Source organism: Notamacropus eugenii, chromosome 4 (genome assembly GCF_028372415.1).
Source record: "Notamacropus eugenii isolate mMacEug1 chromosome 4, mMacEug1.pri_v2, whole genome shotgun sequence".
NCBI classification, from domain to species: Eukaryota; Metazoa; Chordata; class Mammalia; order Diprotodontia; family Macropodidae; genus Notamacropus; species Notamacropus eugenii.
The window spans coordinates 95,997,385-96,010,686 of NC_092875.1; the positions used below are offsets into that span (position 1 = coordinate 95,997,385).

Genomic DNA, 13,302 nt, shown 5'->3' on the forward strand with positions numbered 1-13,302 from the left:
CCCCCTCCCCCAGAAAAAAATAAAAAGGATAAAAACCCTTGTAGCAAATCAAGCAAAACAAATTCCCCTATTGACTGTTTCCAGAAACGTTCCCCATTCTTCCTATTTAGCCTATCATCTCTCTTTCAGGAGGTGGGATGCATTCTTCATCTTTGGACTTTTGGAATCATAGTTGATTAGTTCTTAAGTCTTTTAAATTTGTTTTTATAATGTTGTAATAATAGAAATTGTTCTCCTTTTTCTGCTCACATGACTCTATAGCAGTTCATACAAGTTTTCCCAGTTCCTTTTAACCCATTTCTTTCGTCATATCATTTAATATGAAAGTATTTCATTACATTCGTATTTCATAATTTATCCCACCATTTCCCAACTGAAGACCACCCCCTTAGTTTCCAGTTCTTTGGTAGTACAATAAGAGCTACTCTAAGTATTTTTGTACATACAAGCTCTTTTTCTCTTTCATCTCTTTAGGATGAAGGCCTAGTAATGGTATCACGAGGTCAAAGGTTAAGCACATGTTAAGAGTTTTTTGAATATAGTTCTAAATTGCTCTTCAGAATGAATGGATCAGTTTGCATCTCCACCAGCAGTGTATCAATGTGCTTATTTTCCTGAAGCCCCTTCAACATTTGTTATTTTCCTTTTTTAGTCAACTTTACCAATCTGATTGGGCATGAGTAAAATTTTAGAATTGTTCTACTTTGCATTTTCTAATTATTAGTGATTTGCCCCATTTTTTTTATGTGGCTATAGATAGCTTAGAATTTTTCCCTTGAAAATTGCCTGTTTATATCCTTTGACCATTTATCAGTTGGAACATACTTCTTTTTTTTAAATAAACTTGAGTTAGTTCCATATGTATCTTGAAAATGAGATCTTTATCAGTTATTCTTTATTTTTGAATAGCACCCAGTGGCTCCACAATGAGTGTTCCTGATTACATGCAGTGTGCTGAGGATCACCAGACTCTGCTGGTTGTGGTACAGCCAGTAGGGATTGTCTCAGAGGAAAATTTCTTCAGGATCTACAAAAGAATTTCATCTGTGAGCCAGATAAATGTGCGAGATTCACAACGAGTACTGTACATCCGCTATAGGCATCATTACCCACCTGAGAACAATGAATGGGGAGATTTCCAAACCCACCGAAAAGTTGTGGGCCTCATCACAGTAACAGACTGCTTCTCTGCAAAGGATTGGCCTCAAACCTTTGAGAAGTTCCATGTTCAGAAGGAAATTTATGGTTCCACACTCTACGATTCCCGGTTGTTTGTTTTTGGGCTGCAGGGTGAGATTGCAGAGCAGCCTCGGACAGATGTGGCATTTTATCCCAGTTATGATGAGTGTGAGTCAGTGGAGAAGAGAATTGAGGATTTCATTGAATCCCTTTTTATTGTGCTGGAATCAAAGCGCCTAGACAGAGCCACTGACAAGTCTGGAGATAAGATTCCTCTCCTGTGTGTACCCTTTGAAAAGAAGGACTTTGTAGGATTGGACACAGATAGCAGGTAAGTAGTTGGGTTTACCTAAAGGCAAGTTTGGAGTGGTAGCCTTGAGGCATAATACTTTGGAATTCCCTCTCTAAAAAAAAAGGATAGTGATTGAATTTGAGAGCTTGAAGGGTCATATATTACTCATACAGTCTAGCATTTCCCAAACTAATTTGGCCACAGAACACTTTGGTGCATGAAATTTATTGTAGGAACCTATAAATTCAGGTCCAGAGAAACTCAGGGTATTAAATATTTGTGGGATTAAAGATAAGATAGGGAATGACATCAGGGAAATTTTGGTATAAGAACAGATTTAATTAAACCTACTTTCATAGCAAAAAAAAAAAATCCACGCCTAAGTGTTTTAAAATAAAATTTACTATTTACCTGTCTAACATAGGAAACCTAGATATTTCCTCTTTGAACACTTGTGTGGATCACCAGAGCTCTACACAACCTAATTTGGAAAATGCCAATCAGATTCAGTTCTCTCATTTTACAGATTAGGAAACCGAGGCCCAGAGGGATTCATGTTACTTGCCCAAGACCACACTGTCAGTTAGTGACAGGACTAGAGTTGAATCTCTTGATTTTGTCTGCTGCTCTTTCCATTCCAATGCCTGCCTCTCTAAAGCTTCCCCCTACACTTGTAGGGAGGTTGTGGTGATGCATATCAGAGGTGTCAGAGCTTAAATCCTAAAGTGCTACCCTATGCTAATGATATTTTTTTCCATCTTAAAGTTTGCTGTATGTTTCTATTCCCATTAGAATAAGGTCTGTCTGATGGGTGGGAAAAGAAGGATTCAGACTTCCTGTTACAGTGACAACCTTGCTTCTTACTTGAAGAAGTTTCTTCCATCATCTGACTTTCATCTCTCATTTATTTAAATCAGTTCTTGGCTTTATAGTGAAAGGGGGTGATGAGTTCATAAGTGGAAGAAGGTGGATGATCCTTTTGGTTCAATTCAAACAAGGCATTCTGAACTGTAAGTAAATCCTGAGCTGAAAGTGTAAGCAGGAGTGAGAAACTTTGCTCAACATAGTATTGTGAGTCAAGTGTAAAGCAATCCAAGCCTCTCCTCATGCTGTGTTTTATAGTTTTGGGAAATCAGTAGAATGTAAGCTTCTTGAGACTAGGGACTGGTTTCAATTTTGTCTTGTATCCCCAGGGCCTAGTAGCACAGTGTGTGGCACACAAATGTTTTATAAATGCTTAATGAATGAGACTGTACTGAATTTTTATTTCCTCACTTGGAAAAAATCAAATTTACTTTGACTTTATGAGGTGGTTGTGAGGAGCAAATAATAACAATCTTTTTAAAGGCACAAAACCCACAGATCCATCTGTGAATATTAAATACACCAGGGTATCAAGTGAAATAGCTCTCAATGCTACCCTTTTGTTTGAAAAGCAGTGGTGTAGAAAGAGTACTGGAATCAGAGCCAGAAGATCTGAATTCAGAAGTCCATACTCCACCATGACCTTCTTTGGTGTGTGACTGACCCTCTGAGCTTTGGCTTCCTGGTTTGTAAGAAGGGGTCACATTGTTGGTATAACCAGCCTCCTTCCTGCCTCACAGGTTATGGTGGGGATTGTAGAACATATAATGCACTTAAAAGTCTTTGAAACCATGAAGGGCTATGGAAAGAGAAGCTATTATTATTCCTTCTGAAGTAACTGGGGGCAAGGTACTGATGTCCTTCTTTGCTTTCTAAGAGCAAATTGTATCACCCCCTCTTCAACTTTCACCATCAAGCCTTCATAATTTGGAGAGGGAAATACAGTATTCTCATCATACATAAAATCAACAATTCTATTATATTATTTGATACTTGGTAAACTTTTTCTTCTTTCACTATCCAACCTTTTTCAGTACCAAGTTTTTTGGCTTTAAAACATGATTTGAATGGAGACTCTGATTTCTAGCTCTTGCTAGTACCCTTTTTACAGCAGTTATACAGCATGGCATGGTAGAAAGAATGGTGGATGTGTAGTCAGAGGACAAATCCCTGACTTTGTGACTTGTGTGACTTTGGGCAAATCACTTAACTTCCCTTGGCCTCAGTTTTCTTATTTGTAAATTGGAGATTGGACTAGATGATTTTTCAGATCTAAATCTGTTATACTTTGAACCACACATTCAGCCTGAAATGATGCTGACTCTTGTAACTCCCTCAGCTCTCATCAAGTTTTGCCTCCAGTGACTGGCCTCTGGCCTGTTGTAGTGTAAATCCGATTGATTGCTCTACTGGTGTACTTTACTTGGAACTAAACTTCTGCCCCTAAATACACACACAAGCTGGTGGTAGATTCTTTGTGATTTGGGTTGTGTTGTAGCTAGTGAAATTTTTTGTTCTTGTGTGTTTCTAATTTTTGCTTGTTCCTTTTTTCCTTTCTTTTTTTTCCTTTTCTTTCTATCATACTGCCCTGTGAGTATGTTGTTGGGTCTGAAAAGGTAGGCTGTGAATACAATGCATTTAAAACCTAGCTAGATTTCTATATATGCTGCCTTCCCATGCTCTTCATTGCTTCTAAATATATATATATGTATATATATATAACCAAACCTTAATGCTGCCTAGACCCATATGTTAACTTAGTAAATTTTTTTTGGCCTTTCTGCCTTTAGCCACTGCTGATGCTTCATACATATTAAAATACTTGCTTTGGAGATCTTGCTTGGTCTTTAGAATTTGCTAGCACCATGGATCTGTATTATTTTTTCTCTTTTTATAGGTGGGAAATGCTAATTCAGATATATAAGTATCTTAGTGGGTCATATTAGCTTCTGAAGGATTAAGATCACTGAGCTTGGCTTCATTTGAATCTTTTAATTTCATGTATTAGGCATGTTGACTCATGGCTGTTGATATATTATGTGCATGGTGTGGCTTAATAAGTATACAATTGAGCATAGTCAGACAGTATGCTTGTAAGTGAAGGTTAGAAGTTAGTTGAAGCACTAAATTGTGTTCTGCATTTACATTACCATACCATTCAATTTCCCTTTGCCTCTTTTTTTCTTGTTAAGATGGGACTTTAGCAGATGCTTTGTGTTCATGGTTGGGGTGGGGGAGAGGAGGGAGACATGCACAGAATTTTGGACTGAGGTTGGAAGGGAGCCATGGAAATGACAGTAAGTGGATTCAGGTACCTGGAGTCAGGAAGACCCCCTGGCTTACTAGTTCTTTGACCACCAGAAAGTCACTCAATCGGTGAGCCTCATTTTAGCTTCCTAATCTGTAAAATCAGGGCACTTTGGTATTTAGCACTTACCCCAAAGGGTTGTTTTAAGGATGAAATGAGATAATATTTGTAAAGCATTTTGGAGACCCTAAAAGACTATTAAAAATAACATACTATCAAGGAATGTTGGAGGTCCTTTAGTCCAGCTCTCTAAAGTTCTCCCTCTTTTTTCAGATGCAAAAAGTGAAACCCAAAGAGGTCATGTGATTTGCCTAAGTTGTATATTGAATAAGAGGGTGAGCTATGACTGTAATTCAGGTCTCTTGGCTCCTGGGACTGATGTTTATTCCTCCAGTGCTCCCTAAAGCAAGCATTGCAATCATATATCATTCCCTTCCTGTCCCACCCCCCACCTTTGCCTAGTTTAAACATCCCTTTAGACTGGGTGAAAAGGAAGTTATTCCCTTGGGGTCTGAGTGAGAGTTTGAGGGTTGGCCACCCTTATTTCTTTCTGTGAAAGCCTAGGAGAACATTTGTTGGTTCTCTCTCTCTTACCTGAGGGCTTGTGAATGAAAGTGGTAGAAAGCCTTAATGAAACATTGAAGCTTTTATGTTTCATTTTTGTGTGGATTTATGTATTTTGTATCTGTTAAGAATTTCCTTGCGTGGTCTGTTGAGAAGAATTTCCAGCATTGATAATTCCAAATCAATGCAGAAGAAAAATGCCCCAAAATAATGCACCTCAAACTGCTCCCTGGATTTCTTCAACTTGAACTGAACTCTTTTGCCCATTCTTTGTGGTAGGACTAGCTGGGTACACTTTATCTCCATTTGCTCAGTAAAATGCTAATTGCTTTTGGCCTGTCAAGGCTGTGTTCAAACAATTAAGATAATCTCATTCTATCCATTGTTCATAAGAGCATAGATTTAGAGCTGGAAGGCCATCTTGTCCTCTACATGGGAGCCAGGAGACTTGGATTCTAGGCCTGGCTCTCTCACTAATAAATAATTATGGCAATTTTTTTCTTTCTGGGCCTCAATTTTTCACTCATCAAGAGATGAGGAAACTGAGGACCAAGGATGTTAAATGACATCCTAGACCACATAGATAACAAATTTTGGAAAGACTTTATTGGACAGTATTTTACTGTGTGACTTAGGATAATTTCATAATTATGTTGAGTTTTTTATATTTCCAGCCTAGGAAGTCAAACTTGGGAAAGGTCAGTATTGTTATTTATAGATTGTCAGATCAAAAGTTAACTTTTGATTTAAATGAATCATAGTCAAGAGTATTGGAGCTGGAGGGGACTTAGAGATGTAGTCCAACTCCTAAGTTTTTTGTGGGGAAAAACTGGTTTTATTTGTTGAGGTTAATGCTTGCCTCCAGTCAGCAATACTAGATTCAGTTCAACACACAAATACACATTTATTGAGTGCCTACTTTTTGTGAGTCCTCCTCTTGCCTCTTTCATTCATTCCCTAGTGTTAGAGATAGAAAAGATTAAACTTACCCAGTCCTTACTTTCCACTGAAGGAGGGGGAGATATAGTTATGGGTTTAGTAAAAATCCAAAGTGCTCTAGGAAAATTTGACAAAGGAGTGACTGACTTATTGAGATGTTAAAACTTTTGTTTTTTAACCAAATGATTAGTTTAGTTATTGGCTGTTATTTTCTTTAGGGCTGCTAGCAAATCAAAATGACATTTGGTGATGCTGGCAGAGTAGTAAATAAGGACATATATATTCTTTTAAAAATATTTTATTTTTTCTAATTACATGTAAAATCATTTTTTTAGCATTTGTTTTTTAAAAATTTTGAGTTCCAAATTCTCTCCCTCCTTCCTTTTCCCCCTCCTTGAGAAGACAAGCAATTTGACATAGGTTATATATGTGCAATAATGCAACATTTCCATATTAGTCATGTTGTAAAGAAAACATTAGAAAAAAACCCAAGAAGAAAAACCAACAAAGCGCAGAAAGTAACCCAAGAAAAATAAAGTTTTTTAAAAAGGGATGCTTTCATCTGCATCCAGACTCCATTAGTTCTTTTTCTGGTGGTGGATAGCATTTTTCATCTTAAGTCCTTCAGAATTGTCTTGGTTCATTATATTGCTGAGAAAAGCTAAGTCTTTCATGGTTGATCATTGTACAATATTTGTACAATATTACTGTATACATTGCTCTTTTTGTTCTGGTCACTTCACTTTTTGTCAGTTCATGTAAGTCTTTGCAGATATTTCTGAAAGCCTCCTGCTTGCTATTTCCGATAGCACAATAGCATTCCATCACAATCCTATACCAAACTTGTTCAGCCATTCTCCATTTGATGGGCATCCCCTCAATTCCAATTCTTTGCCACCACAAAGAGAGCAGCTATAAATATTTTGTGCATGTGGGTCCTTTTCCTTTTTTAAAAATCTCTTTGGGATAGAGATCTAGTAGTTGGTTAAAGGGTAAGTAAGGTTTTATAGCCCTTTGAACATAGTTCCAAATTGCTCTCCAGAATGGTTGGATTCGTGCATGACTACACCAATAGTGCTTTAGGGTCCCAATTTTCCCACATCTCTTCCAACATTTGCCCTTTTGCTTTTCTGTCATGTTAGTCAGTTTGATGGGTATGAGGTGGTACCTCAGAGTTCTTTTAATATGCATTTCTCTAATCAGTAGTGATTTAGAACGTTTTTTCATATATCTATAGGTAGCTTTGTTTTCTTTGTCTGAAAACTGCCTGTTCATATGTTTATTCTTTTTGAGAGGCTTTTTGATGTGCCAAGAGCTAACACTGACATGAAAAAATTATCTTGAGATTTTTTTTTTACATCATCTTCATTTCTATATATATTCTTTCCTCCCTTCCCTTTCCAGGGACCCATACCTTGTATTAAAGAATAAAACAGAAAAAACCTCAGCTTTTAAGCACAACTGAGCAGACATCACTAGCATCTGACAGTGTATGCAGTGTTCCATGACCATAGTTTCCTACCTCTGCAAAGAAGGGAAGGAGGTTTATTTTCTCATTTCTTCTTTGTGGACAGTCTTATAATACACAGCATTCAATTTGTTTTTGTGTTCTTTCCACTTACTACATTCTCATAGCCGCATATTGACATTTAAATAAAGTATTAGGCAGAGAATAAAAACCATTACCGGCAGCCTCTGTAAAATTATTTGTCTTTGATGAATAGGTGTCGTTAGCTATTTTAAGTACGATCAGCTCCAGATGCTTCCTGACATTGAAAAGGAGCATTGACCCGTGTGACTGAGCCCGACTTCACCTGGATCAAGGTTTCAGCCCTGCCTCTTATAGCATCAGAATTGCTGCAAGCATTGGGGCACTGAACCTTGGGTGATGGGTGAGGGAAAAGGAAGAAACCAGCTCAGCAGGCTCCACTTCTAGTGGGAGATGTGTGTATTTCCATGAGATGTACAGTGTTGTCATAAGTGAAGATAAAGTGTGGAGGAGTGTTAAGAATAGGGTGCTCCAATGAGGAGGTGTGTTTAGGCTTTGTGTTATGTCACTGGCAGATTATAGCTTTAGAAATTTACATTTGAATCTCTTTTGTCTCTTCAAGTGAAACTTCTTAGGTTCGTAAGATTTAGAATCGCAAGGGCCTTGGAGATCTCTTAGTCCTACCCCATCATTTTACTAGTGATGAAATGGAGCCCAGTAGAGATAAAGTGATTTGTCCAGCTAGCATTCCTCTTCAGTTCCTGGAGCTGCAGAAACTCAAAATTGGGAGGGACCTCATAGCTTATCTAGGCCAACCAGTATCCAAGGAAGACTCTCCTCTATGACACTCCTTACAAGTGGTCACCAGCCTTTGCTTCCCTTCTACTGCACAACTGGATTTTTTCCCCCCACTTCCACATACTGCCTTCATGATAACTGCATAAATGTCTTGGATTGCTGTTATCAAATATTGATCAACAGTGGACACCACTACATGAAGAGGATATCATGGAATATTTGTATGGAATAAACTTCTTTAAACAGATAATTGAATATAATTTGCTTTTAGCAATGTAGTCAATTGCTTTAGACTTGGATTTTTTAGGAAAATTCCTGTTTAAATGTCTATAGGCATTTAATTTCTAAGATTTACTCTTTGGTAGAGTATATAGTTACATATAATAATACATATATATAATGAACATATAATACAATCATTTTATTTCAAGATAGGTTTTACTTCTGGCACTTATCCATTATATGTACACAGGTACCAGATGATATATTTACATATAACAAGTCTGTGTGTGTGTCTGTCTGTCTTTCTGTCTGTCTGTGTGTATACGCACACACTCACTTATGTATATGTATATATAATGTGTGTGTGTGTATGCATATATACACACATATATTATGAGCTCTCTAGTCCTTTTTAATGTTGTTGGCTATAAAACTTGGATTTACAAGCTATATGTACCAAAATTTCTTTTATATTTGCCCTCAGGAAGCTTATAATTCTATTTATTTTTATCTTTTAAATTAATTTATTTAGCTATCCATTTGTATGTATTTCTCTGTCCAGACATGGGGTTTCCTTTGTATAGAGACCTTCTGGAGAAGACTGCCTTTAAGAGTATAGATTTGCAACTATTCTGCACCTTATTCAATTCAGCCAGTATTTATGAAGTGTCTACTTTGGGCCAGGCACCATGCTAAGTGCTGGGATCTAAGGACAAAAATAAAACTGTCTCTACCCTCAAAGAGCTTGCATTTTAAAGCCATCACTGACTGGGCTGATTTGCTAGGGTGAGAACCTGGGTCCTTCCTTAACTTTCACTTTTAGAGAGTTTCATGTGACATTAAATGGTTAAGAGACTTGCCCAGAGTCATCTAGCTTATATGGGAACTTGAATCCAGGCCTTCCTGACTCTGAAGCTATTAGACTTGGTAAAATAATATCCAACTGTATTTTAAAAGAGTCCAGAGAGTTTAGTTGAATTCAACTTTTACTTTGATCCATTCTTCATTAAAGTTGTTTATTACTTATTACTTAAGTAATTAAAATACATGTGATTACATGATCTCAGCATGGTAAAGATCATAGCCATTCGATGCCTTGGTAGTCTGTTGAATTGTTGTGGCCAAAATTTTCACTACTTGGTGGCTAATCTTTTGACCTCTTTTCTATCTTGGCTTAGACACAAGCTATCACAGGGCCCTACTTGAAGACTTTCAAACTTGACCTAGTTGATGAACTATTTATGTAGGGTTATATAGATTGTGAAAGGTTTATTTTTATCCATAAGAAGGCATTTTGACTTTGATTTTTTTCATTTCACATATTTGTGCTGAATTTTCTTTCTGAATCATAGTTTATATACTTTACATGTAAAGTGTAAGGTTTGCAGACTTACTTGAGGAGGTCAAGCATTGTTTTTTAGAAGATAGTAAAAATATTTTGTTTTGGAAGGGGGATGTTTTAAGAAAATGTTTTTTATAGTAAATTATTTTTGTGTGAAAAATATTTACAAAGGTGATTCCATTCTTGAGTAGAAGAATGAACGTCTTTGACTGCACCTAAGCTAATATTAGTTCCTACCTTTTAAATCTACTTTACCTTTCAGAGATTGGTTATGATTTTGAGATTGAGGTTTAGTGTAGGGTATACTTAGTGGAGAGGGCTCATCTCCTCTGCAGAGATCTCAGATGACTTTATATGTGGAGGACTCCCAGAGGGTTGATATTATGCTGAGGCTGCTAGAACCTGAGCTAAACCCAGGCAAACTTGGGAAGCAGGTCCAGTTTACTTTTGTAGGCTATCTTCTGCTTTTCAGTCCCTTATACCCTAGAGATCTAGTGCTTTTACATTATTCTCTCAGTGCCCAGAGTCTCTTGTAGCATGCCCTCTAGGTCTACAAGATTACTCTGGGCATTAATTACTCTATGCCTGCTGCAAAGCAAAAATGTTTATTTTCCATATTCTGTTATGAGTCACCTAGATAGTGTGTAGTGGATAGAGCATTGGACTTGGACTTAAAAATACCTAAGTTTGAATCTTTCCTTAGACATTCAAGTGTGTCATCTTGGGCAAGTCACTTAATTTCTCTCAGTCTCACTTTCATTTTCTGTAAAATGGGGATAATAAAAGCATCTACCTCTCAGAGTTGGTGCAAGAATCAAATTTCATGATATATTTAAAGCACTTTCAAACCTTATAAGGCTACATAAATGTTAACTGTTATTACTCATGCCTAATTTGGAATTGTAAGACTTGCGTGCAAATTTTGGCCATGTTACTACTCATTTTCTTATCTGTAAAATGAAAAGGTTGGGCTAGGTATCCTCTAAGGTTACTTATAATTCTAAGTCTTGTGATTTTAGTCTAAGGTATAACGAGTACCTTACTTGGAGGTACCCCGACTTCTTTCCTCACTGAAACAATAATCATGATTGTGTTTCTTTCAATCCAAAGGAGTGACTTTAATGGTGGAAATTTCAAATCTGTATTGGAGAAGGTCTTGTCGTGATTGGGGTATAGGTATAGCACTTCCCCAGCTGTGATGTGTAGGCAGCCACTGATGCAAAGGACTTGCCCTAAAGCCCAAAGCTTTAAGATGAATTAAAGGGGCCAGTAAAGGAATTTGGATGAAACCAGATATGGTTTTATAGTTACAAGGCTGAGCTTGTCAATTAACAACATCTATTAGGTGCCACCATGCAGGTCCCTCTACTTATCTCACTCACCTTAGTGTATTTGGTGCTGTGGTTGAAGTGACATCCATGGCCAGCATCATCCTATTTCACTGGAGTCTTACTTGGGTTTTGCTATCGCAGTGCTATTTTTTATACCTCCTTCTGTTTAATTCCAGCTTTGCTTAGCCATCTGGTTCTTTGAAGTAGTGAATGAGATATCAGTGAAGAATTTCTCTACTTACATGCAGGGGCTCTAGTACTGTTTTTATTTTAAATACAGCAAGCAGTGTCTACTTTTAAGAGAAAATAGTTAATGAAAAAACAAACAAACTGACCTTAATCAGTAAATATTTCTTGGGCCCCTTCTATGTGATCAGTGTGGTTTTAGGTGTTGTAAGGGATGCAAATGAAATATAAAACATAGTCCCTGCCATTGAACAGTAAATATTCAGTGCTTTTTAACAGGCAAGTCCTGTGTAAATGTGAACTTTTGGAGGCAGCGTGGTGCATGCAAAAAAAAAACAAAACCCACTGGATTATTAGATAGCAGTGTATTGCAGAGAGGTCAAATTTGCCCACAGAGTGCAGGAGAACCAAATTAAAATGTACTTGGGAAATATTTAATAAAATAAATAAAATACAGTTGAACATAGATAGTGTTAATATGTCATTTTCTAAGATGCTGCTGACAGGAATTGGTTTTTGATTGAGTTTAACACTACTGGTGTCCTGGTGGCCATGGAGTCAGGAAGACTGAGTTTTCACTACTATCTTAGACTCTACCTCAGACTCCTGTTGGGTGATGCTGGGCAAATCACTTAACTTCTCTGGACTTTATTTGCTTCATTTGTGAAATTAGGAGGTTGAACTTAATGACCTCTAAGATTCCTTTTAGTTCTAAATCTCTTTTCCTATAACCTAGATTTGAATTCTGGCTCTGCCGTATGTTATCTGTGTAACCTTGGTGAAGTTACTTAGGTTCTTTTGGCCTCATTTTTCTCGTTTGTAAAATGAGAGGGTTTGACTATCTCTGAAGTCCCTCCCAGCTCTAAATTGTTCCATAATCGTAGATCATATTATCCTATTACATTTTATATGCCTAGATTTCTTTAAAATGAGACTTCTTCATAATAAGATGGTAATAAGGCATTTTGTGTACATCATTTCATTTGATCCCAACAATCCCATTAAGAAGATGCTGTGAATATTATTATCATCATCTTCTAGATGAGGAAATTGAGGCTTAGACTTTCCTACTTGTTTAAGACCATAGCGTGGCATATTTGAGGTGAGAAACCCAGGTTCTTGAATTTCAATTCTAGCGCTCACTTCAATATGCTACGTTGCCTTTTGTTCAAAATAAATCTTAGGTACAGCAAGAAGTTGAATCATCATATTCTTTGTCAAAGAAACATCTACCTGTGTTTAGCCCCTGATGTTTAGTAAATTTAGCAGGAAAGTATATTGTTTTAAAAAGAATATCTCTAGAAACAGAGGCAGGATGGTGTAGTAGATGGAGTTTCCTTGGAACTAGGAAAGATTGGATTGAGTCCTGCCTCTGATACCTATCATCTTTGTGATTCTGGGCTAATCATTTACCCTCTCAATGCTCTAGGTAGCCCTCTAAGATTATAAATTGCACAGAAGATGTCAACCTGCATTGGTAGAGGGAGTTTTCTCACCTGGGAGTTTCCTATGCCAATGAAAGTACAATTCCTACTCCTATCCCTAGTAGAGAGTATCAACAATAAGGGTTGAAACAAAGGGATTTTATGTTAATTCTTGGTTAATGAACCCCTATACATTGGGTACCATGGTTAATAGGTGTTTTACTTTAGGAAGTACGCTTATGTTCTGTAATTTTACAAGTGGCCTCCAGGAAGGGGGGTCAAATAAGGAGGAAAATGCTGAGGCACCTGAATAAAGACAAGTATGTCTCTCTAGGCCCTTGTGGATACAGCCTTTGACAAGTGA

General features: G+C 37.2%; 1 protein-coding gene across 4 annotated transcripts in view; it reads left to right on the top strand.

Annotated features, from left to right (window-relative positions):
• TRAPPC9 (trafficking protein particle complex subunit 9) overlaps positions 1–13,302 on the top strand; it is a 1,025,445-nt gene that overhangs the window by 19,835 nt on the left and 992,308 nt on the right. For all 4 annotated transcript variants that reach the window (XM_072602984.1, XM_072602987.1, XM_072602985.1 and 1 more), the window contains exon 2: positions 910–1,510. In XM_072602984.1, the coding sequence (XP_072459085.1) occupies positions 910–1,510 (601 nt within the window). The remainder of the gene's footprint in view (positions 1–909; positions 1,511–13,302) is intronic.